This window comes from Vigna umbellata, chromosome 3 (genome assembly GCF_029865625.1).
Source record: "Vigna umbellata cultivar VRB3 chromosome 3, Vumbellata_1.0, whole genome shotgun sequence".
Classification (NCBI taxonomy): domain Eukaryota; kingdom Viridiplantae; phylum Streptophyta; class Magnoliopsida; order Fabales; family Fabaceae; genus Vigna; species Vigna umbellata.
In genome coordinates, this window is record NC_142167.1 from 20,688,634 (window position 1) to 20,715,034 (window position 26,401).

General features: G+C 34.6%; 2 protein-coding genes across 3 annotated transcripts; one reads left to right on the forward strand and one right to left on the reverse strand.

Annotated features, from left to right (window-relative positions):
- Window positions 1-282: 282 nt before the first annotated feature.
- On the reverse strand, window positions 283-14,975 carry LOC124827961 (RING/U-box superfamily protein). Of its 2 annotated transcripts, none has more exons than XM_088109034.1 (12): window positions 14,222-14,968; window positions 12,960-13,076; window positions 12,629-12,821; window positions 12,229-12,395; window positions 11,933-12,104; window positions 10,966-11,030; window positions 9,838-9,919; window positions 8,956-9,013; window positions 8,660-8,784; window positions 6,788-6,871; window positions 6,630-6,700; window positions 283-725 (listed from the first exon to the last, which is right to left on the reverse strand). In XM_088109034.1, the coding sequence occupies exons 1-12, from the start codon at window positions 14,725-14,727 to the stop codon at window positions 608-610; spliced, it is 1,758 nt and encodes a 585-aa protein (XP_087965160.1). In that variant the 5' UTR covers window positions 14,728-14,968; the 3' UTR covers window positions 283-607. The 2 variants fall into 2 exon arrangements, with proteins under 2 accessions (XP_087965160.1, XP_087965159.1); XM_088109033.1 differs by lacking the exon at window positions 283-725 and adding an exon at window positions 6,165-6,390 and having other exon boundaries at window positions 14,222-14,975.
- Window positions 14,976-19,116: 4,141 nt separating this feature from the next.
- Window positions 19,117-24,644, forward strand: TAF15 (TBP-associated factor 15). The gene is made up of 8 exons (XM_047301150.2): window positions 19,117-19,268; window positions 19,804-19,974; window positions 20,313-20,671; window positions 20,783-20,971; window positions 22,072-22,155; window positions 23,226-23,304; window positions 23,384-23,510; window positions 24,157-24,644. The coding sequence occupies exons 2-8, from the start codon at window positions 19,855-19,857 to the stop codon at window positions 24,369-24,371; spliced, it is 1,173 nt and encodes a 390-aa protein (XP_047157106.2). The 5' UTR covers window positions 19,117-19,268; window positions 19,804-19,854; the 3' UTR covers window positions 24,372-24,644.
- The last annotated feature ends 1,757 nt before the right edge of the window (window positions 24,645-26,401 follow it).

Here is a 26,401-nt window from a genome sequence, read left to right on the forward strand (position 1 = left end):
GAGTTTGAATAATTTGTCAGTAAGTGAATATAGGCATTGACATTGAACTGATTGATAGAGAATACGCTTTTCAAAGATACTTTTATCGAAAATTTTCCTAAAAGAAAGTTTTCAGCAGCAAAAAAATAAGAGCAGACTACTCTCGATAGATTCCAATCCAAATTATAAAAATTGTCCACGTTAAGTTGCGTGATATAAAATAAGAATTTAGGTATTCACAGCTTCGAGTTCGTAGATATTAAAACACAGAAGACAGAAACAACTCATTCTACAAAAACTGAATTATGGCAACAAAAAATTAAACTTATGATCCATTTCAATAACAGCTACAATTTACATTCTGTCTAATTTATCTTTGCCTGCTTTCTTTACAATACTTATAAGCCGACCTAGCATTACCATCTACACAAATAACCTCGTTGATACATCAAAAGTTACATAAACCTCTATCACGCGCTGTAAGGAGCCGGACCAGTCATATTACCTCTTTACAATCACAGATCAAGACCAGACAAGTCATTCTTTGCTTCAAACACTACAAAAGTTTCTCTCTTTTTTTTTTCTGGTGGAGGAAAAAAGAAAGAAAACCTATAATAATAAATCCATTTTAAGAGCTACTATTTTGAATTGGTTGTGGGGGACACTGGTCCGCTGTTAAGAGCTTCCTAAGAGAACGGTACTGCAGGCGGACATTCTCTCCAGTTTCAATAATCTTGAGCAAATACCTGGTATCAAAGTTCAACATTAAATGAGAATTTTACTTTTCCACTCTTTTCCTGCTCAAATTAATATTGCAAAAAATGAACAGGAAGTAGATAAGATACATGATAGAAATTAAGTATGAAAAGTGTAAAAAACATTATAAATGGCAAAATCCCCCACGCAGAACCTAAATAATATTCTACACGTTCAGAAATAGAACATTATAATTGTCTCAAATGTATACATGTAACGCTACAATGCTATTAAAACTAGATGGGATATCAAGGCCGCTCACATTCGATCATTTAAAACGGCATATCGGAACAGAGTAAAAACTTTCAGAAAAGTAGGAAAATAAAGAGTTGATTCACTTGATTGAGACTGTTTGCTTTCAAACGGGTATACAAAAACTTTATAAGTCAATCTAAGATATCAAGTATATTATTGTAAGGGCTGAAGGGCCCATTCCCCTCACTCCTTCCAGAAGCCCAAACACAGCTGTTACTCCAGCTCCAGCTGTTGAGAAACCGTTAGAGGAGAGAGTCAAAAGAACCATAAAACAGCCACGTTACCTAAAGGATTATATGGTCACGTGTCCAGCAACCAGTAAGAAGGGGAATTCGGTTAGCAAGAAATGATTGGAATTATTTTGTAATTTTTCCTTTATTTGTTATATGCACATGATCAGTACTGCAAGGCAGAGCCAAGCGCATATATAATACAGTATTGTAATAGAGAGGGGAGGACAATAGATAACAGAAAAATTCCCTCTGAAATTTTCTCTCTTCATCTCTGAATATTCTCTTTCCTCTGCCATCACCCTTTTCTATTTCCTGCAGCATCCTTACATTGGTGCTTTCGTTGACCCTTACTCCATGGCAGAATCTTCCCTTCCCCATGATGAGCTCACCAAATTAAATATAAAGCTTGAACAACTTTTACTCTCCCATGCTAACCTTTCCAACACCCTCCACGATATCGCCAACCGCACCACAATACTGGAAACTCAACCTCACCAAACCCACTCCCCCTCTCTTACCCGCCCCTTAAAATTCGACCTCCCTATCTTCAATGGCTCCGATGCCCTTGGTTGGATCTTCAAGGTCAACCAATTCTTCGACTATCACCAAACACCAACAGACCAACGCATCAAGATCACATCCTTTTACCTGGAGGGTCAAGCCTTAGCTTGGTTTCAATGGATGTTTAACAATGAACTGCTTTCATCTTGGGAATCATTCTTACGAGCTCTCGAGTTGCGTTTCGCTCCCTCTAAGTTCGATGACCCCATTGCAGATCTGTGCAAGCTTACCCAGACTCAAAGCCTACAAGATTATCTATCCGAGTTTGAAATTTTGGCCAATCGCATCTCTGATTATCCACCCAGCTTTTACCTAAGTTGTTTCCTCTCTGGCTTGAAACCTTCTCTCCGCCGCGAGGTCACCGCTTTCCAACCCCCTGATCTACCCCATGCTATTGCTTTAGCTAAACTACATGAAGACAAATTTCGTTCCTCCCTTCCACCACCCAACCGTTTCGGCCGCACAACCATACCTCCTCCGCCCTTGACCACAAACCCTCATACACAACCTAAACCTCTCCCTCCTCTACTACCCACACCACCCACCAAACTTCCCATTAAACGCCTCTCTGAGGCAGAGATGCAGGCCCGCAGAGAGAAAAACCTTTGTTTTAATTGCGATGAGCGCTACACACGGGGCCATAAATGCAAACCGCAATTTCTACTCCTCACCGCATTCGACAGTGACAACCAAGAGGACTGTCTCTCTTCTGAGAACTCGATAGCTGTTGAGGACACCTCACAAGAAGCGGGGCTCATCAGTCTTCATGCCTTTTCGGGTCAATGGACTCCTAGAACATTTCGGGTCACAGGATCCATACAAGGTTATGCTGTCCAGATTTTGGTCGATAGTGGGGCAACACATAACTTCATCCAACACAAAGTAGCCCAATTCCTCCGTTTACCATCACAACCCACACCAAGCCCATTACGTGTAATGGTAGGTAATGGTGAGTTTTTGCCATGTTCTACTTTCTGTCCCAGTGTTCTACTCACTTTGGACAAACAGGAATTTCCTATTGATTTGTACCCACTTGAATTGTCTGGCACTGATGTGGTTCTTGGGGTTCATTGGCTTTCATTGATAAGCCCGTTTGTGATGGACTATAACGGCCCATTTATGCGGTTCAATTGGAAAAACAAACTTGTGGAGTTACAAGGGGATCCGGGTCCAAATCCCTCACCCATTTCAGCCAACCAGCTCCGACGTTTACAATCCACTAATAGGGTTGAAGCCCTTTTTCAACTCACCATGGACTCCCACCCTCTTCCATTTCCTCCAATCATCACAACTTCATCCCCTTCAAGTGCACCCATTCCTTCCTCACCTGAACCTACACTACAATCCCTAATCTCCCAATACCACACATTATTCTCCATTCCCACTGCCCTTCCTCCACCACGCGCCACTGACCACTCAATTACATTAAACCCAAACACAGCTCCTATATCAGTGAGACCATACCGCTATCCTTATTTCCAGAAGCAAGAAATTGAAACCCAAGTTCAGAGAATGCTGGATTCCGGTTTCATCAAACCAAGCAACAGTCCATTCTCTTCTCCAGTCCTTCTCGTCAAAAAGAAAGACGGCACGTGGCGTTTTTGCGTGGATTACAGGGCCCTCAATGCGGCTACCGTTAAGGACAAATTCCCAATACCCACCGTCGACGAATTACTCGATGAATTGGGACATGCATCCTGGTTTTCTAAGTTGGATCTTTTCTCGGGTTTTCATCAAATACTCATGGTACCTGCTGATTCTGAGAAAACTGCATTCCGAACTCACAATGGACACTTCGAGTTTCGAGTAATGCCGTTTGGCTTATGTAACGCACCCTCCACTTTTCAAGCTACTATGAACGATTTATTTCGTCCTCATTTACGCCGCTTCATCATAGTGTTCTTCGATGACATCCTTGTGTATAGCGCGACTCTCTCTGAGCATGTCAGCCACTTGGAGACCACTTTCCAGTTACTGTTTTCAAACTGTTTTAGACTCAAGGGAAACAAATGTTTTATAGGGCACCAATCCATCCAGTACCTTGGGCATATGGTTTCCCATGAGGGTGTTAAACCAGACCCGGAAAAGCTCGTCGCAGTAAGGAATTGGCCTACCCCTACTACAGTCAAATCCTTACGTGGCTTTCTTGGCCTTACAGGGTTCTACCGCAAATTTGTTTCAGGCTATGCATCCATTGCCCATCCCCTCACTGAGCTCCTTAAGAAGGATAAATTTTTATGGCATGATATAGCTTCTGAGGCTTTTTTACATCTGAAGAATGCATTACTAGCTGCACCTGTTTTGGCTATTCCAAAATTCGACTCTCTGTTCACTGTTCAAACAGATGCTTCAGGAATAGGCATGGGGGCAGTTCTCTCACAACAGGGTCATCCAATTGCTTATTTTAGTAAGCAATTTTGTCCTAAACTCTGCAATTCCTCCACATATATACGCGAATTGTGTGCCATAACTACTGCCGTTCAGAAATGGCGCCAATACCTCCTAGGTCGCCATTTTGTCATCCAAACAGATCAACGATCCATTAAGGAATTGTTATCTCAGACACTTCTCACACCGGAGCAACAAAAGTATCTTTTCAAATTGTTGGGCTTTGACTTTGAAATTCAATATCGACCTGGAAAAAGCAATGCAGCAGCTGATGCTCTCTCTCGACTTGATGCTTCTACTCATCCAGCCACAAATTCGCTTATGGTGTTGTCTATCCCACATTCAAAATTCTTGTCCGATCTCAAATCATCCTTACAAAGTAATCACGAGTTTATCACTCTAAGAGACAAGATCACGGCTGCCCCACAAGATTTCCCTCTTTTTTCATTAAAGGAGGATCTCATTTTCTTCAAAGACAAAATATGGCTACCTCATACGTGCTCTTTCATTCCACTCTTACTACACGAGTTTCATTCCACTCCAATGGCTGGTCACACGGGGATTTCACGGACCTTGAGTAAGCTAATGACTAATTTCCATTGGCACACCATTCGCAGAGATGTTAAGGCATTTGTTGAACAATGCATCACATGTCAGCAAACTAAACTCCCTACACACGGCCAATCTGGTTTACTTCAACCAATTGCCCCCCCTTCTCGCTGTTGGGCAGATCTCTCACTTGACTTTATCATTGGCCTTCCTCCTTACAAGGGATTCACCACTATCCTGGTTGTCGTGGACAGGTTCTCTAAGGGCGCTCATTTTGGAATGCTCCCAAGATCTTTCACCGCATCCAATGTGGCACAATTATTTGTTGACATAGTTTGCAAACATCACGGTTTACCACACAGCCTCATTTCTGATCGTGATCCCATTTTCCTGAGTCATTTTTGGCAGGAACTGTTTCGCCTAAGTGGCACTAAGTTGCGTATGTCAACTGCCTACCACCCCCAAACGGATGGTCAAACCGAGGTCACCAACAAGGTATTGCAGCAGTACCTTCGCTGCTTTGTCCACCACAAGCCGTCCCTTTGGGGCAAGTTTCTTTCTTGGGCAGAATGGAGTTTCAACACTTCAGTCAATGCGTCAACTGGATTCACACCTTTTGAGGTAATGTTTGGTAGCAAGCCCCCACTCATGCCTCCTTTCCTTCCAGAAGAAACTTCTAATGCAGCGGTGCAACACGAAATCTCCACCCGTGCTGAGATTCTTCAAAAGCTTGCCTCTAATTTGCAAAAGGCTCAAGCGACAATGAAGAAATGGGCAGACCGACACCGACGAGACTTACAGTTTGAGGTAGATGATTGGGTTTATATTCGTCTTCGCCCTCGTCGTCAATCCTCTGTGACAGGCACTACCCATGGGAAACTTACAAAACGGTTTTTTGGCCCTTTCAAAATCACGAGGAAAATTGGCGAGGTTGCGTATGAAGTAGACCTTCCCCCTACTGCCAAGATCCACAACGTCTTCCATGTTAACATCCTTCGTCCTCACAAAGGGCCACTACCTTCTTCCCCCTTGTCACTCCCACCTGACATTGAGGATAATCAGCCTGTGTTAGAACCAGCTGCCATTCTGGATTGGAAATGGGATAATTCTAATTCTCCTCCAAAAATTCAAGTCTTGATTCAGTGGCAAGGCCTACCTCTTGAGGAAGCAAGCTGGGAACCTTGGCTACAGATTCAACAACAATTCGACCTTGAGGACAAGGTGTTTCTCGAACCAGGAGGAGATGTAAGGGCTGAAGGGCCCATTCCCCTCACTCCTTCCAGAAGCCCAAACACAGCTGTTACTCCAGCTCCAGCTGTTGAGAAACCGTTAGAGGAGAGAGTCAAAAGAACCATAAAACAGCCACGTTACCTAAAGGATTATATGGTCACGTGTCCAGCAACCAGTAAGAAGGGGAATTCGGTTAGCAAGAAATGATTGGAATTATTTTGTAATTTTTCCTTTATTTGTTATATGCACATGATCAGTACTGCAAGGCAGAGCCAAGCGCATATATAATACAGTATTGTAATAGAGAGGGGAGGACAATAGATAACAGAAAAATTCCCTCTGAAATTTTCTCTCTTCATCTCTGAATATTCTCTTTCCTCTGCCATCACCCTTTTCTATTTCCTGCAGCATCCTTACAATTATCCATAAACCGAGGAACCTGCGACGGTGATTTTGGTTGGTGACGAAGACAGCATGAGATACAATGAAACCAAGCAAAAACCTCTATACCATTGGACACCTAAATGGGAAAATTCGCCGAGGCATAAAAAGAAGCCTAATAATTATGTAGTTTGCAAGTAAAGCTTTTATTTAAACATTTCAACATTAAGGGTAGCTTATATCACAAATTATATCGAACCTACAGACACTTTAACAAGTTCATTCTTGATAACTCACCAGCCATTGAGACACTGAGATGTAATCAGAGCTTCTTTCCCAACAAATTTTTCTGGTGTTCTTCTGTTACCCTGTGGAAATTGATTGTTCATTATTCTACTGACCCTTGAATATATTAATTGCCAAAAAATTGAAATTATAACACTGAAAACTTTTACCTTAATAATAACTTTCTCGTTTACCGAAAATGGATATTGCACCCCCCGCTGAAGTCCATCAGGAGCACTATAATCTCCATTTTCCTGAAACATTTGAGAGTCAATAAACAATTTTTCTCCTGAAAATATCAGAAACCATATTTAATTATTGCTTCTACACCACACTACTTGTTTGATGGGTTTGAGTCAGTCAATTTATAAGTTATATTATAAATCTAGAAGTATTACAATAGTAATAACTTAATGGCAAGAAGATAGAAATTTGGTAAGCATTAAACTAAATATCAAATAAAGGTTTTAGTTAAGACCACCTACACTCATGCCATAGTGAACCCCAGAATAGGAGCAAGTTGAAGAAAATTATAGGGTCGTCACTTAAGGTACAGACCAAGATAAAGATTAAAGGGCTGAAATTGTAAATGTGCTTATAAGCTATACCCTTATAAAGCTTGTTCACTACCTGCCCTGAATTCTCAGATTACCCGAATAACCAACATCAGATGAACGAATTGCGAAATAAAGGGGCCAAAAAAAAAAAAAACCACTTGCACATCCGATATACAATCTCTCACAATTCCAAGCTTCTGGGTCATAATTGTCCTAAATTTTCTGAGAAAAAAGTGCTTCTGGGTCATAATTGTCCTATACTGATGCCGATAAAAATATAACCCCAACTGTAATCTGATAGAACTTAATATTCAACGTATCACTAAGAAAAATGCACTTCAGCTCCATATACTAGAGATATTCTCTAGAACAAAATCAGAAAAGACAAACAAAGAAGAACACAGAAAACAGGATATCAAACCAGATACACAACCACTCCTCCATGCCAAAAGCCTCTGCTTCCCACTAAAATCCTTATATGATTATTTCCTCAAGTTCCAGTCACACCCCTGCCTTTTTCCTCTTATAGTCCCCCTCACAATTCTCCAATATCCTTTTCCAGTTGTCCAAACTGGTAATTTAGTTATTGTTAAAATATTTACCCTATTTATCATCATTATATTGTGTCTAATATATATATAGCAGTACCTAGGTCTGCAGCTAGGATTATCTTACAGTTTCAATCTCAAGTGTTATTTCACTCCTCCAACCATTTTCTCTGCAAGCTCCTATATTCATAACCACAGGTTGGCTATATGACTGCAAGCTCCTATATTCATAATCCAGTGGCCCAAATTTTGTTTTATCTTACATTTTATTATCTTTTAAATATAAGAAAAACAGTGAGACACTTTTTCCATTCTCTCCGACTGCAGGGAATTCAAAAAGAAATTGCCACTAATAAAGAACATAAGATATGAAAACAAGAAATATCTGCACAAAGATGGCATTATCTAGTCCCTACTGTTAAATTTCAAATCAAACCTTCGATAACCTTAGTGAATAAAAGCACTGTAAAATTTGAATCTCAAATCTGGAATATTTGAATAAAACAAGACATTTCTAAATATCATTTTAAGAAATGGAACTAACAAAAGCTGAATAACATTTTTACAAAGTACATTTCTGGAACAATCGCATTCCAGTCAACCTCATGCTTTCTCTTAGACATTGTTGAAGTAGTATATAAAACATAGCGCACCAACAAAAGAAGCTAAAAAACACTTCATCATTCTAGGCAAATCATACCATACACAGTCAACTTAAGATGTCTCCTAATCACTGTTAAGTAAAAATGGTCGCTGTATATTTGTAAGTTGTCTCACATTTAATGTATAGCTTCTAGGACATAAGAATGTTTTCTTATGACACTACTTTTTATTCTAAGATATAAGAATGTTTTCTTCTGCCACTATTTTTTCTTTGAACATTTGCTAATATTTTGGTTGAAAAGGAAAAAGAATCACATGATCTTAAGTTGTATACCCTGTTTACTCTTCTCATTGAATCCATTTGGTCACCCATTTCTTTCCGCCGCTTTCGAAGAGCAGCATTACGAAATAACCTCCGTTCATCCTCATGCTTGACAGCAGCAGCTGCAGCTCTAAGAGCTGAAAAGGAATTCAAATTACTTTGTCACAAAAACTAAATAAATATATAGCAGTGAGCAAAAAGCACAAAAAAGATATAGCAAACCAGAAATAAGGCTATATATAACATGTGTATTAGTGTATATAGTGCAGATGGATAAGATATAAACTACAAAAGAAAATGGAAAATACCAAGATTAGGGATCAAAGAACCAGTTTCAATTTCTGTATTGCAGAGAGTACATCTGGACTGTGACAGAAACAATAATTGTAAGTATGATTCTTGTCTCTCCCCATCTAAAAGTTTAATTACATAATGAGAATGAAAAGTAATAAAAACGAGACGATGCTAGTACAACCAAAATCAGAATACAAAATGTATGGAGGTACAAATACCGAGAAAACAAGTTTAAATACACAGCATAATCTGGTAGAATTTGATACTGGATTTGATTGCAAAATTGACAGCGTTAATTAGCTTAAAGTAGTTAACATTTTGTTATAAAAATTAAATGTTAACATTTAGAAGACCAATGTAATATTTAAGCTTATTAACTTGGGATGTTCCCGTAACTTTGATATTTGCTGGATGTATCTGTATGCAATTGTGACTACCAATAGATTTGTCAAAGATTCTACAATCTTATATCAGCTCCATAATTTCCACAACTCACAAGGTTTCAGATACTTCAAATCTAAGTATTAACTAGTGATTCTCTTCAGTACACTGAATTCATGACTATTATTCACAATATTGTAAGCAGCTGACCCATCAATTCCAATTTTAGACCAACCTTTTATTCCTAACATCTACAAATTATTATATAGAGAGCATCATAGACTTAATCTTTGCACTCAAGCAAGTATCAAGAAAAACATGTGCAATTGTGTCATTATGCCAGTATCACGTCATGTTCATGCTGCTATTGACTGCTTGCAAGTAAGTCCTACTATGTCCACAGATGGTTCAAATGCATAAATGCGGCTTTCATGGGCAATGGACCATATTTCTTAATGCAGAGATATAACCTATATATGTTTTAGAAGACAGAGATAGGAAAGAGTCCTGCTTACTGTTTCAATAACTCTCCTCAGCATGAGACCACCAAAAGAATGTCCACATGAGACAAACATGGCATCTTCAAGGAATGTGCCACTGGAAAACAAAATTGGAAGAGGAAAGGAAAATAGATATCAGAGTTAGATTAGATCTTAGTACATCCTTAAACATAATCATAATAAATGAAAAGGACGCAAAATGAGGCAATAGCCCAAAATGCAAGTTAAGAGAAGAAAAGCTTAACATATGACCAGAAAATGCTAACAAAAAAACACAAATTTTGCATTAGATATTAAAAGATCCACAATTAAAATTGCTGTAACAAACAAGTCAAGTGACTTAAAAACCAACCCAAAATTTCAAATTCCAACTCTGCAGTTTTTCTTAATCCAGTGTTATCTATAGCTTCATTGTGCAACATAGGAAAGTCAAATATCAAAGACCAATTTCTCTTCTCCATATTATATCGTGAAATTTTGATTGATGCCATTGATAATATCATGTATATTACACCGTTAAATTTATTGCACACAAATCACAATAAACAGAGGAAATGTGCACTACATCAAATTTCAGAATATAAGATTTCAAAAAAAAAAAAAAAAGTAGTCAATGCCAAAGCTTTGGGCATACAATGCTCAAACAGCATGGTGTCACTTTCATGTATTTCTGCAATTACACTACACACGACCATTATAAAACTTAGCATAATGCTTTTATGTATTTGTCAAAGAGTGGATTTATTAACTTTTAAGTTTTAATAAACTTTCATGTTATAGCAACTTTTATTTTATTTTTCAAGAAATTTAGAAAGATCTGTGAGACTATATGTTTGCAAGCAATAAAAGTGGGAGGAACGAAAAAGAGAAAGAAAACATGGATAACGATGTTTTTCCTTTGTTTGGTTTGAGAGAAAGTGAAAGGAAAAAGAGAAAAATAGCTGACTTAAACAGACAAAAACATTATAACTCTTCTTTCCTTTGACTTTCCCTCCAATCTGAATCTCAAACTTTTCTCTCTCATCTCATGCAACAACAGCGTTAATAACAAATCATATAGCAACATAGCATTAATATCATGCCTCTCAAACAAACTGCTAAATCAGTTGGGGAGTTGATATTAATGTGGTAAACTACACTTACGATAAAGGATCTGATAGAACACTTCTTAATGATGGCTCCTTGTTCATACTGTTTTGAGCAGCAACCTGAAAATAGAAGGATTATAAGTGTCCACATACATAAAAAAAAAAGAAAAAAAAAAACAGGGAAATAGTGCTAGAAGTTTTACGAGAAGAATCATTACTTATGCAAGAGCTCTTATAAATGACAGGGACACAAGAACAAGACCATTACAATTTTCTGATTAGCTGGCCTCAATGGTTAACCAGATCTTCCAATGCCAACAAGCTTACAGACAAAAATACTAGACATGTAAACTTCATTTACAAATAAGTGAAACACGAGAACTACACTCAAATTACTTTAAAAGATCAATGCAGTCAGCAACTAGGCATAGGACACAGGACAGCTTACACAAAGGACTAGTGTGTGTGTGTGGGTATACCATCCCATTGCAAGAGCTTAATTTTCAGTTTTGGTCTCACAGAAGAACACTGGCAAACAAACACGGAAGTAGCAACAGCGTAATCCAATGATCTTAATATTCCACATTTTGTGTAGAAAATTGAAATTGAATTGCAAAAAATTTTATTAGGCATATTATAGTAAAATCCAAGCGAAAACAATATTACAAAAGAAAATGAAGTGTAGACATTGTTTTAGATTAATTTGCTGTAAACTGTATTCTGCTTTCTGTTAAGATATTTCATATTAGAAAGAATCTCGGTGGGTCTGGATAGAGAGGAACTCCAGTGGTTTTTGCAGCTTACAGTTGGCAAGAATATGAATGACAAGATTTTGATTAGTTTATAGTTTTACAAATATCTGAAGTATTTGTTTGGGTAAAAAAGAATTCGGTATCTTGAAAGGTACCACTTTACACTTCCATATGTTATGGTTAGAATCTTCTTTTGTTTATCAGATCATGACCCGTGTGGGAGGACTTCCATTATGCATATTAAATAAAATAGTAGGAGAGATAACTTACATCAGCATTATCACATCTGCTGCCTATCAATTCTTCAGCAGCAAGGTCATCCATAAATTGGCTTACAGAAATTCGAACATAACTTTGGGGAATAATATGGCCAGCTGCTGCTATTGGGGAACAATCTAATATAGCATTGCCCAGTGGCATGAGTCTATATGCAAGAGAAGTCCTACACAAAGCGTAAGAAAGTACCTGAATAAGTTCCTTCGAAATCTTATCAACCACAAATACAAAACGTTTAAATATATATATATATATATATATATATATATATATATAGTTATATTTGGTACCTTCCTCCACCATTAGGACTCAGAAAATAATCAGGAGAAGCTCTATATGATGCTGCAGGTCGTAGACCAGCAGTAGCATAACTAAGTGCCTTGCCTGTTATCAGTAAAAGATCTCCAGGCCCAGAACCACTGTCTGCCAGATACCAGCGCCCACTGGGGTCACATATCTAGAGAAGAAAACAGAGATTGTTTATAAAACTGGGAAGATAAATCAACTCATAAACCCACCAATCTTTAACTTGACACCAAACAAAATTGCCCAACGGTTAGAAAATAAATATTGGACAATGGCACGAGAGAGTAAATTTTGTGGGACCTAAAGCTAATTATTTTTTCTTTATCGAACTAAGACACTTGCACTCTCTACTTGTTCATCTATACAAAACAATGTAAAAGACACCTGAAGACCAGGAGTGTCAGAAGAAATCAACGTCAACAATCCCTTTTCAACTTCACCATTCATGGTAGGCTTACCACCTCCAATGGCACCTCTTCCATTTTGCAAAGAAGAATTTGAGTATGTTGCAACAAGAACTGACGATGACACCTCATTAGCAGGCAACGGAGAATCATCAAGCAAATGGTTAAAAACGCTGCACAAAGCAAATCTGTCTTGTGAACAAACACACATGATAAAAAAACTGGAAAGAAATGAACAATAAGCCAATACACAACAACGAAACAATTAAACTAAAAATGGAAGGCAATCCATCAAAATATATGTTCCTTACTCGCTTCTAAGACGTAAATATCTTGCAATGGCACTCAAGGCAGATCGAGACACCTTTCCCATGCATCGATAAATATCAGCCATGCAGGGGGGAGAATAATCCCAATCCTCCAAAGCCCTGAAACCATAAAATAAAGGTAACAAAAAAGGATTAAGCCAAACTCATCTCAAAACAACAATTTTCCATCAAAATACTAAAGCTCCAGACCAATCAAGCAATAACTACTGGTACCCTGTCTGAATAAACTTCTCCATGCACAATCACTGAATAAAAAAATAACTATGCAAGAGACATTTGAGCACAAAATTCATGAATTGAGATTAAAAATTAATTTAAGCTTGTAAGCAGTTATAAAATTAAGCTTACCTGGCATGTCAAAATCAACTTCTCTAGAAGCACCTAACTTTCTCATCAAATCTAAACTAAACAAAAGCTAAAGGATCTATTTAAATAAGGTTCCCCACAAGTACTTTTAGGAGACGGTAAAAAACTAAATATTACTTCTTAAGTTTAAATTAACTTGTGCATAAGTTAAAATTAACTTGTGCATAAGTCAAAATCATCTTTAAGAAAAAACTAATGTGAGAGAACTTCTTCAAGTTAACTTATGTATAAGTAACAAAAAAGGATTAAGCAAAATTCATCTCAAAACAATAATTTTCCGTCAAAATACCAAAGCTCCAGACCAATCAAGCAATAACTACTAGTACCCTGTCTGAATAAACTTCTCCATCACAATCACTGAATAAAAAAAAATAACTATGCAAGAGACATTTGAGCACTAAATTCATGAAGAGATTAAAAATTAATTTAAGCTTGTAAGCACTTATAAAATTAAGCTTCCCTGGTATGTCAAAATCAACTTCTCTAGAAGCACTTAACTTTCGCAGAAACTTTCTCATCAAATCTAAATTAAACAAAAAGCTAGAGGATCTATTTAAATAAGGTTCCCCACAAGTACTTTTAGGAGATGTACTTCTAAAGTTGAAATTAACTTGTGCATAAATTTAAATTAACTTGTACAGAAGTCAAAATCATTTTTAAGAAAAAACTAATGTAAGAGAACTTCTTCAACATAACTTATGTATAAGTAAATCTTACAAAGAAGTGCTTACATAATCTTCCCCTACAAGTACTTCTGGAGTTCACCCAAACAAAGACAGAGTAGATAAGTTCATTTTAGCTTATTTGAGGAACCTCAACTCAATTTATCTCTCTTATGTCCGTCTACTGTAATTGCCAAGGGAGAAATTTATTTATACCTTCCTGCTCTGTACATGTAAACCCCACGGCTACCCTTTCCAACACCAAGTTGGGCCCTACTTCTGAAAAACAACCGTGCACCTTCCAAGCCGCATCGCATCAGAGCAGTGTCCTCGCTCCCCAATTGGATCAACGCGGCATTGTGCCGCAGCAGAGACCCACACAGCGCCTCCATTGCTCTCAGATACGACCCCGCCGGTGCCCCGTCATAGGAGGCAATGTCCGAGAGGCGGACTCTCACCAGCGGACACGTCGGTACCGCCGTCAAAGCAGACTCCACCGCCGTAACCGGCAAGGGATGCGAGGTGAGCGGGGGTTGGCGGAGGGGAGCGACGACGGAGAGCGGCGACTGCGAGGAAGGCGACCTAATGGAAGTGGCGGCGGGGGTTGTGGTGGCGGCGGCGACGGTGGAGGTGGAGGATTGGGGAATTTTTAAGTGCGGCACCAGTGCAGAAGGATTCTGCTGTTGCTGTTGTTGCTGCTGCTGTTGCATGATCACTACCATCAATCATTCTGAACCGTCTTCGGGTATATGACTGATGGATGACTCGGTTAGGGTTTCTGAGTTCGTTGGGCTCTGTGATCCATTTTGTTGGCGCCCCCACTCACACGTTCATGTTTTTTGCTTTGTGTTTTTGCCTTTACCTGTGGAAGTTGCGGAACTCCTCTCTTCTACCAGGGTTTTTTTTTTAGCTCACACCGGAGAGAAGATCTAACTCACTTTCTAAAAAAATATTAAATTAAATTAGGGAAAATTATCCTAAATGAGATTCACGTCATCTCTCCTTTTAAAGTAGGGATTCAGACTGTAGAAGAACTAGCTGAGAAAAAGTAACTGAAAATTAAATATTTCGTTTAAAAGGGTGTATTACTAAATCCATAAATTTTACAAATAAACAAAGTTTGTAAAATGAAATATTTTCTTATTGTTATTTACAAAAATAAGACTGTTATTTAAATCAATTATTTTGAAAGACTGATCATATGAGTGGTTTGCTGAAACAAACAAAGTTCTTAAAAACAATCGCATTTATCAAACGTAAATTAAATTATTTTACAAAAATTCCATTTATAATTTACATTACATGCAATCAAACCTTACTGACCTCTCTCATTCCTCTCAATCCTTTCTCTCATCTCTCTCACTCCAACCTTTTCTCTGTCATACCTACTGTAGCCCCAATTGAAAAAATCAGAAACACTTGCCTTTAAACAATTTGCCTTTGTAAAGAGTTGAGTCATTGATATATTCACCTTCAGGCAAAGGTTCATTCAAGATCTCTTCAATTTCACCATCTTCACTAATTTCTCTAATTTCATCATCTGCATATGTTGAATCATCATCTCTAAAAAAATCCTCCAGGCCAATTACCAATTCTTTCGAATGTCATTATGCTTGTGAAAATTAGATAAAATTATATACGACAAAAATTATAAAATGAAAACTCATTATAAAGTCATTTTTTGTAAGAAATTGTTTAACAACGAGTGTTTCTGGTGTTTTCCAGGCCAATTACCAATTCCTCTGATGTCATTATGCTTGTGAAAATTAGATAAAATTATATAAGACAAAAATTATAAAATAAAAACTCATTATAAAATCATTTTTTGTAAGAAATTGTTTAACAACAAGTATTTCTGATGTTTTCCAGGTCAATTACCAATTCCTTTATGCTTCTGAAAATTGGATAAAATTAGATGAGACAAAAATTATAAGATCAAAACTCATTATAAAATCATTTTTTTGTAAGATTGTTTAAGGGCAAGTGTTTTTTTCAATTGGGGCTACAGTAGGGTGTTTCTGATTTTTTTCAGGGTTTGGGGGGTTTCTTTTTTTTTTTTTTAGTAAATTATTAAAATACCCTTAACCTTAAAACTTAGAATCCATGGTATATAAGGATATTTTTGTTTACTAAAACCCGATACACATTGCTAAAATGTACCAATTGAAAAACAGGCGTAAAACCCCATATATATATATATATATATATATATTATAAATAAAGGGTTTTTTTTTCTATCACATTATTTCCCAATTTTACCTTTTTAATATTTTTTAAACTTAAATAATTATCTTATTAATTTTAGTGATATTTTTAAAAAAAGTTAATCTATTTTTTAATTTGAATGTTTTTAAAAATTTAATATATTTTTTATTATAAAAATATTTACAAAATAAATAAATTATTTAAAATAAAATCATAAAATTATTTATATCTGATTTTAGTGTAATGTTGGTTTCTAATCATATACACTTTTACATTTCTTAACTATTGGGAGAGAAAGAAGACAAGTGGTACTTGATTTTTCTCGTTCTTCGGCTTTTCCTTTCTTAAAACTTCATTCCTCTTTATTCTAGTCTCGATTTCATTTTTCATTTTCATCTATTTCAAAAATTAAACAGCATCATGTTAATGTTTAATTAAATTAAATTATATGTGATGAATTTGGATGGAAAAAAGTTATATGCACGACGATGTGATAATTTAAGACCATACAATAATAATATAATGTATGAAGTGTGTGTAAATATTGTATGTACGTTATAGTGTTTGTATTTCTTTTTCTTTTGGATCGATACAAATGGAATGACTTGAAGAGTAGTCTTTTCTACAAAGGAAAACTATCACTTGTGTCTTAATGTGAGGTATATAAATGATAAAGGTTGTCATAAGATTATTCTGAATTTTTTAGTTATTGAAAGCAAATAGATACAAATTATTACTTGAGAGACTTCACAGGTTCAAATCTAGAGTGTCAATAATAGATTGGAGAGTCACTTGTAGACATTATAAATATAGCTTTTAGGAGGTTAAGTAATCTACATGATTTCATGATACTAGCCTATTCATCTGTTTGTTCCAGGGTTTGACTATGGTTATTAGAATGTGAATAAGTTACAAGAATTTCCATGATGTTAATTGTATGATTTGAAAATACTAAGTGATTATTTTCATAGATTCTTTTTTACTTTGTTATTTTTTATTTAAAACTTAAAGTTTTAAATTATTTTTAGTTTATTTTATCTTATTTATTATAATTTAGAATACAATTATATTTTATATAAAACTAAGTGATTAATGTAATTTATGAGAAATATTACAATACATAGATTATATATTATGTTACGTTTTGTTTGATATCAAGTTTGAAATACTTTAAAGCAGTAGAGTGGTTATACAATTGTGTTGCACATATTTCCTTTGTTTTTGTATACAAATTAATAACATTTTTTTTTAATTTAATTCCAACGAAAGGAAAACCGAGACATTAAATAGATATATTTTGTATCATACATTATAAATAATTGGCTATAAAAAAAATACATTATAAACAATTCAAATCTAAAAAATGTTATACAATAGATAAGAGATTTTTGTTCTATTTCTCTTTAAACTATCACCATAAACGAATGAGACTTATGTGTTGGAGTACAAACAAAGTCCCACATCGATTAAAAAAGAGTTGAATATGAGTTTATATATACATAAATATCTATTGGTAAGATATCTTTTGAAGTGATAACAAATTCGTAAAAGTTAAATATTTAACGCAGAAGTTAACAGTTTTTTTTATTTAGACAACATTTTACCCTCGTTTTTTTTTTCAACCTTAAAAACATGTTCTCAATGCAAGAAAAAGATTTACAACGTTTCATTTTTATCAAACGAAAAAAATAGTGAACATCATTGGAAAATGCAAAAATATGACTAAATATTGTCAAAGTGAATTTTATTTTCCATAATTTTGAATAAAGTTCCATTCAAAGTAATGAGTGGTTGAAATTTATCATACCAAAATTAAGATTTAAATAAAAAACAAAAAAAAAACAAACTATTAAAACTTCAATCTCATTTCTACGCAGTACATAAAAAACTACCTCGTAACGAGAAAATAATACTATGTTAAACGACTCCAACAATGTTTTAACTTTAAAATAATTTTATACTTTTTATGTTTGTATTAAACTGTTATTTATATTTAGTCTATTTAAAACTAGTGAAAATACATAATTAAAGAATATCAAAAAGCATTATAACTCACAAATAAAACTCAATATTTTCAAACATATCGTAAGTACACATATTTAAAGCATATTTAATCAAAAGTTCATATTATATTAAATCGCAATTCAACACGAGCACATATAATTAACCAAATAGATTAATTTAAAATAAGTACAATTAGTTTTTATCACGTGTGAAAATAACTTTTAACAACTTTGGCTGTCTAAAACACCTTCTATTTTACATGGGTTCTATTTACATAAAATGACATCACAAAATGATTAACACCTATCACAAGAATCATTGATAAATAAAAAATTATATCAATGATTCAAAAAACACAAGTAAACAAAAAAACCTCATCTATATAACAAAAACAATTAATCATAAAAGAAAGAAAAAATAACTAATTACTTGATTAACAGAATTAATTGGTCTCGAATATTCAATCAGAAAAATAAAAAAAACAAATAAAAAAACACTAAAAATAATTCGTAAAAAATAATGTATTTTAAATCAATAAAATTTGTTTATAATTTTTTTATTTTCATAAATTATTTTAATATTAAAATAAATAAACTTTATCATTTTTAAATTACCGTGAATTCTAAAATACCATATTCTACTCCTTTACAATCACTAAATAAAGTACGAAAAAATATTTTTTTTTAAATTAATAAAAGCATGAATATTATTTATAAATAGCTACTTTGAACACAATTAATGATAATTTATTAAGCATCGTAGACGAAAGCAAGTTTATTTTTCTTCTATTTTATTTTTAACTTAAAAAATAGATAAATATTACTTTACCCTAAATTTAATACCAAATTTTGTTATTATACGAAATACGAAAAGTAACATAAATAAAAATAAAAATAAAAATAAAGAATTTGGAGTGAGTAAAAAAAGATATTAAGGATTGGCATTGGAGGTGAAGAAGAGGAACAGTGAGAGTGTTGAAGGAGTGAGGAGAAGCGATAAATCGCAGATCTAACCAACAACACAACACAGTGCTGTTTCTTTCCTCCGATTCCGGGTACGAGCATTTCACTTCTCTATCATTCTTCTCTATTCGTTCATTTGCCCATAATTTCATTTTCTTCGACCAAAACCTTTCAATTCTCATTTTTCTTCCACGTTCACCTTTTTCTATCGATTGTTACACCACCGTTTTGTTTTTCAATTGTTATCATGTTACGAGTTTGCGCACTGTACGAATTTTCAGCCTGACGAAACTTCCCTAAGCATGCGTTTCAACTCAACAATCTCTTATCATGCCTTTTGTCCTGTGATTTGCGCCCCTTCGATTACCACGCTGTTTTTTTTTTTTTTGGAAAAACTAGTTTGAAGTTTTTCATCATATTGCTTAATTTCATCCCTTAAATCCGATATCTGTTACTAATTTTAATTTTTTGTTCACTTAATTGTCGAACTTCTCGAATAGTCTTGGTTAGGTTAGGGTTGTGATAGCTTTTGTGTTTTCCTCAGAGGTTAGTCAATTACTGGTCGGGAAACCGTCTTTATTCGTATGTGTGCGTAAGGAAAACTAACTTGGCTTGCTCCTTTTTCAGAGCTCTGGTGGTTCGGTTCTGGTTGCTTCTGTTTCATGAGATTAAGGCCCCATGGCAACCCATCCTGGAAAACAAGCTCCTTCGAATGGGTCTGTCTATGTATGCAACTTGCCCTACGGGACCGACGAAAATATGTTGGCTGAATATTTTGGCACCATTGGATTAGTGAAGGTATGGGGTCTCTGCATCAAGCATGCCAATCATTCAAATTTACGTTATCATGTTTTCAAAACTGTTTTCCTACTCAAAGAAAGATGATAAATATTTTTACCTTGGCTGGGTTGGAATCTTATATTTTTATGTAATGAGTGTTCATTTGAATTCGAATTTTGGTTTTTGTCCTTGCAAAATGAGGTTTACTTGAGAATAGTTTAAAATTTTCAGTTTCATAACTGATTTGCCCTTTTTTCCACTTCTGTCTCGTTCCCTTTCTTCTCCTTTTTTTTTTCTGTGTTGCATTATGTTTTGCAACTTTTAGTCCAATTTCATTTATAATTCATGCTATGCAGAAAGATAAACGTACTGGGAGACCAAAAATATGGTTATATCGAGACAAAGAGACTAATGAACCAAAGGGAGATGCTACTGTGACGTATGAAGATCCACATGCTGCTATAGCGGCTGTTGAATGGTTTAACAACAAAGATTTTCATGGCAATATAATTGGCGTTTTTATAGCAGAGTCAAAAAACAAGGATGATCAAACTTATAATTCAGCAGGAGTAGAACCAGTAGTTGCTGGTACTGTTGTTGGATTAGAGGAAACTACCAAGGATGTTAATGGTGGTAGTGGAAGAGGTAGAGGCCAAAATGATCCTTCAGGCAAAGCATGGCAACAAGATGGCGATTGGTTGTGTCCGAATACAAGGTCTGTGATATGAAATTGGTGAGCAGCTCTTTCTTGCTCTTGTACTCACTTATTCAGCCATTTTAGATGATTTAGTGCAGATAGAATAACATTACTTTCTTGTCATAGCAGTTGCTCCAATGTGAACTTTGCTTTCCGTGGTGCGTGTAACCGCTGTGGAACTGCTCGTCCTGCTGGTGCTTCTGGAATTTCAGGGGCTGGTGGCCGTGGCAAGGGACGTGCTGCTGGACAAGAACCAGGGGGTGTTGGCCGGCCAGTTGGTGGAGGACTATTTGGTCCCAATGATTGGCCCTGTCCAATGTATGATTGTGTTGCATTGGCCTTGTGTGCTTTTTCTTTTGTATCTGATTTCCTTATAAATATTTTGTTTTACTTTTTTGTTTACATTTGAATGTCATTATTTTAGTGGTAACACATACACTTTTCTAATAATTTTACAAAACTTGCTGCTTAGCTACATCAATTGGATTACTTTTGTGTTATGTTATTTTTGAAGAACTGTTAGCAAACAATTTAAAACATCTTCAAATTGATTTTTTATGGTAAAATGTATGTTTATGTGCATGGGGTACACAAACCTAACCTATATGCATGCATTATGAGGGCCCAAACAGAAGTTACCAGTTCCTGTTTAATTGACGCAATAAAAAAATCCTTCTTTTGCACTTGGTTGGATTCAAGAGGTTTGTTAAACATTTGCAATAAATTAGCTATACCCACATTTATGATCCTATTCCTGAGTGTGTTAGCTTTTGTCTTAACTTATTCTATCACATTCCAGCCAAATATATCATCCTGTCTGCTGCTATTCAAGTTGTCTGTCAATTTTAAAGCAGTCCAGCAACCATCATTTGATCGAGTATTACTTTGGTGGCATTTCCAAACTCGAGTCACAAGAGATCAGATCATTATGCTACTGCTATGGACAATTTGGTTTTCAAGAGACTGTTGATACTAAAACGATAGATTAGAACTTTGGCATGGGGTTTTATTTGAAAATAATCACTGTTAATTTCTTTGACTATTTTGTAATCCTTTCTTGGGTTTAGGTTGCAACACCAGCTCTTGAACCTGTCCTTACTTGGTCCTTGTGGTGATTGGCTTTGTGTTTTCATAAATTTTAATTCCATTTCTTACAATAATGTGTGGCAACATTACATACTTCTGTGATTTTGGTATTCATTACTTGTTGGCTATGGTTTATGGAATAATTTCTGTTCCGTCCCTACTAATTTTTGTATCAACTAAGTTTCTTCATTTCTTGAGAGTCATATTTTACTTAACACCTGTTTGAGGTATTTATACCTGATTTTCAACTTGCATGTCACTTGTGTACACTTTGTGTTTTTTAAAATAAAATTAGTGTAATGAATTGCCTTTATCATGCTCTTTTTTCTTAGGTGTGGCAATATCAACTGGGCGAAGCGGACTAAATGTAATATTTGCAATACAAATAAGCCTGGGCATAATGAGGGTGGTGTAAGGTATTTTTTGATTTTTTTATGCCTTCTATTTCTAATTAAGTACACAGGGGCTTATGGAGAAAATGCTTTTTTTTTTCCGTTGTGATAGATAGATACTTGTTTGCATGATTGATTCAGCTTATTCTAGAGAAATCATCATTTTTTTGCCAGCTTTCTACTAGAACTTTTGAAAAGCAAGCAATTATTTTTCCAGAAAAAAGGTAAACCAAACATGCATGTCATGTCATAATGTGGTAGTTATATTTGAAGGCAAATTATGATGTACACATTATCACGCATTATGTACAAATGTAATTTGATTTGTCTCTTTATATATCATTTGAGCATTGCCCTTGTCATTTTGTGGCATTGCACTTTTAATCCAGTCAGATTTTAGAAATTAAATTTTAGAAGTCTAGTATAGCCATATAAATGCTGGTTGCTGATGCCTGTATATTATTTATTTTTTATCTGTTCAAATCTCATTTAGCAATTTGTACGTGTGTGGAAAATTGAATAATCATTTGATGCCGCCTCTGCATGATTATGGCTGTGTCCTAGTTGTATATCAGTGTCCATGGGGCAAGGAGAAAATTATTGCATCATGCTTTTCTCTATATCGAAGTACACAAAGTCACCAATTTGTTTTTTAAATAGAAATGTAGCACGGCTTTCATTCATTAAAATATCAGCAGATGTTTACGATCTTTTCACAGCATAAAAGCACCGTACAATGAAATGTGAGGTCTGTCCCTGTAGAATGTCTTGCATGGTGTTGTTTCATGTGAAATATCATGAAGTATTTCATTTTGGGAGACTGGGAGAATTTCAACTTATGATGTCTTGGCAACCAAAGTTCGACTTAGTTGTAAAATTAACTGAAGTATACATGCTTTAAGCATGGATTAACCACTATTTTCCATTTTTGAAAATGTTGGATTTCCTTCATCATAATTTGCCCCTTTGTTTTTTCATATGTTGCATTGAAGTTGATACTTCAATTTTGTGTATCTTTTTACCAATCATATTTTGTATTTTAGTTAAAATGTTACTTCAAATATTCTCCTAAGGTTATACTGTCTGATTAACAGAGGAGGACGTGGTGGAGGTTACAAAGAGCTTGATGAAGAAGAAATAGAAGAAACCAGACGTCGTAGGAGGGAAGCTGAAGTAAGATTGGTTGAGAGTAACATATACTACCTCTGTCTTAAATACCACGTTTGTCTTATAATCTGTTTTTTACTGTCAGGATGATGGGGAGTTGTATGATGAATTTGGAAATCTAAAGAAAAAATTCCGCGCCAAAACACAGCAAGCTGAAGCTGCGCGTGGGCTTCCTGGTTCAGGACGTGCTGGTTGGGAGGTTGAAGAACTAGGTATTACTGCATATCTAGAGTGCTTGCACTCCATAATTTATTATTATATAGCAACCTCAACCTGCACTAATACTTTTTGAGCTAGTGAAGCTCCCACCTGCACTCTTTCCCCCACACGTTCCATAACACATACATTTCTGGATAATCATTATAGTTATAGGTCTGATGGAATTATCGTTTTCAATTAGAGTTGCATGTTCTCTTAGAATTATAGTTGCATATAATTTATCTTTTCTCTAGTTATATCTTTTCATTGTTCCTTTTCGGCCTATGCAACTAGTTAACTGTCTGACTTTTTGCTTTCTGATCCTGCATACTAAATCAAACTGGTTATTGGTTGTCTTGGTGCATCTATTTATGTAGTAGTTTCATGGTTTATTACATTGTACGTATCAAGTTTCATGGTTTATTACATTGTACGCATCAGGTTTCATGGTTTATTATAATGAGCTGGTCATTAGTTTTGTACTATTTTATACATTTGATATTGCCATGTTTTTTAAGCTCTCCTGGTTTATTGGGACGTGGATATGCAAATTAGTGAGGATGTACTTGTTGATATAATCGTTTAAGACGTTAATATGAAATAATGAATTGATTGGACCGGCAGTAACCGTGTTCTTGTTGTATATGATACCAATGACAGGGATAGACAAGGATGGTAGAGAAAGTAGAGACAGAGGAAGAGAACGTAATGATGGGGAGAGCAGGAGCAGAGAGCGAAGTGACAAAGAGAGGCAAAGCAGTTGGAATAGGGACAGAGACAGGGACAGGGGAAGAGATCGAGATCGAGACTGGGATTATGTTGACAGAGACAGAGATTATGGACGAGATCGGGACCGTAGTAGACACAGACATTAAAAATAGTAGCACTCAGGTATTGGCTACCATGCTTTGTCGGACGATTTCAATTGCTTTAAATTAAATCCTTAAATTTGGTGACAACTTCCTGCAGTCTGATATTAATGCCCGTTTTACTTGGGCATGGAGATTTTGTACAACTTATGGCATTTTTCTTTTGACTATTTCACAAGGACAAGTTGCTGTTTGAGAATGTTTGCAAAAGCTCGAACCATTAGTTGTCATCACCTAATTTCTTGTGTAACTTGAATGAAGTATTTTCATTTGCTAGTATTATCGGGAATGCTTGATTAGACTCGAACAAAAATCTTGTGTAATATATTTCATTTTCCTTTTCCATTACAAACAACTTTAAGCAATAAAACTGATTGTTTTAACGAGTCTCACCAAAAGCTCGTGTCATAATATTTTATTAGTAACTTTTTTTTTATAAAATTTTGGATTATAGTAATAGAATTTTGATCAGTGTTTTGATAAATACTTTTTGCTGATGCTTGAAATATAAGAAAGATAAAACATAGTTAAAACACCTTTGATTTAAAAGGATGAACCATGGTAATTGGTGCGGTTTACAAATATATGCTGAAAATTTATAGGGATGAGATGAGAATATGGGTTGAAAACTTTCCATATTTTAATTTGGATTCTTTTGTGGATTTTAAATTGTTTGCAATTTGGTTTACCGGGAACTTAAATATTTTTTCATGAAAATAAACCACCGATTTATATTCAAAGAATTTTGATTTGAATCCATTGAAAACAGCTTACTTAGAGATAAATTGAAAATATTGAGATTAAAAGAAGATAAAATTTTAAGATTTGGGTTCGTTAAAAGGAAATTGGTTTGAAGTATACTTTTTTTCAAATAATATATAAGTATTTTATTAAAAATAAAAAAATAGAAAGATAAAGAAAATTATATTAAATTTATGATTAAATTGGACAAAATATTTATTATAAAAAATTAAGTAAAAATATAGACGGATAATAATGAATTCGAATATTTCTTCACAAAAATTATTTTATATTTTGAATTTCATATATAAAAAAAGCAAAAAAAAATTATATATGTATATTAAAAAAATTATCATTGGTCAATCTTTTTATATTAAAAATAATCTTTTAAAAAATCGTAACGTTTCTTAAAAATTTGTTTCATAAGATTTAGTATATCAGTGAATTAGAAAACTGTTTCATATATATTATGAGGTGAACTTTTCATATATATTATGAGGTGAATAGTTGTTGTGAATTCTAGAAGATATTGACAATAAAAATGACATTTTCCAAAAAAAAGAAAACAATTAAAGAATCAGATTCTGTTAACACATCATCATCTATGATTTTTAACAAAACAAAATCCATTTATAACCTAAATATTGAGATGATAAATTGCTACGTGCTCATGTTAAATCGAAGACGAAAAAAAAATTAAAAAATGATATTTTAATAACGTCCTTAACGAACTAATTAAGCTAATATCTTTATATTATATTTTTGTAAAAAGGAAAACCTATTGATTGTGGCGTTATGATGTGAACTCTTCATTATTCTAACAGTGATATTAATTTTAACTACTTTGATTAGTGATTAGTATCCACATAAATCTTCTATCTTAAAAATTGAAATATAACCTATTACTATGCACACATAAATCCATAAATTTATAATTTTTTACTTAGTGTTTGGTTTCTCTATTGAATATTTAAAATATATTTATGATTATTGATTTTGATATTTTAAAATATATTAAAAGTATTTGAATGCAGTGTATTTTGATGCCTTTTCTTTAATTTTCAGGGAGAAAACCATGTTAGCGCACAACATTTTTCTTCCCTACATTATCAATATTTGTTACCCAAAAATTGCTTCATGGATTTCTGATTATCTGATTTAATTTAGAATAAACAAATCGATTATTTTTTAATTGAATTGATTTGACTCAGTCAAAAAACAATTATCAGTTATTTGTTAATTTTATTTTGCTTTAATTTTAATATTTAATTGATAGCTATAACTTTTTGTTGAAT

Excerpts from the sequence above, each read along its gene's own strand:
- LOC124827961 (XM_088109033.1), bottom strand. The coding sequence starts at position 14,727 with ATGGTAGTGATCATGCAACAGCAGCAGCAACAACAGCAACAGCAGAAT. Across the intron at positions 11,031-11,932 it reads GCAGATGTGATAATGCTGAT|GTTGCTGCTCAAAACAGTAT; the intron begins GTAAGTTATCTC and ends TTCTATTTTCAG. Across the intron at positions 9,014-9,837 it reads TGAGGAGAGTTATTGAAACA|TCCAGATGTACTCTCTGCAA; the intron begins GTAAGCAGGACT and ends TTTCTGTCACAG.
- TAF15 (XM_047301150.2), top strand. The coding sequence starts at position 19,855 with ATGGCAACCCATCCTGGAAAACAAGCTCCTTCGAATGGGTCTGTCTAT. Across the intron at positions 19,975-20,312 it reads GCACCATTGGATTAGTGAAG|AAAGATAAACGTACTGGGAG; the intron begins GTATGGGGTCTC and ends CATGCTATGCAG. Across the intron at positions 22,156-23,225 it reads CATAATGAGGGTGGTGTAAG|AGGAGGACGTGGTGGAGGTT; the intron begins GTATTTTTTGAT and ends TCTGATTAACAG.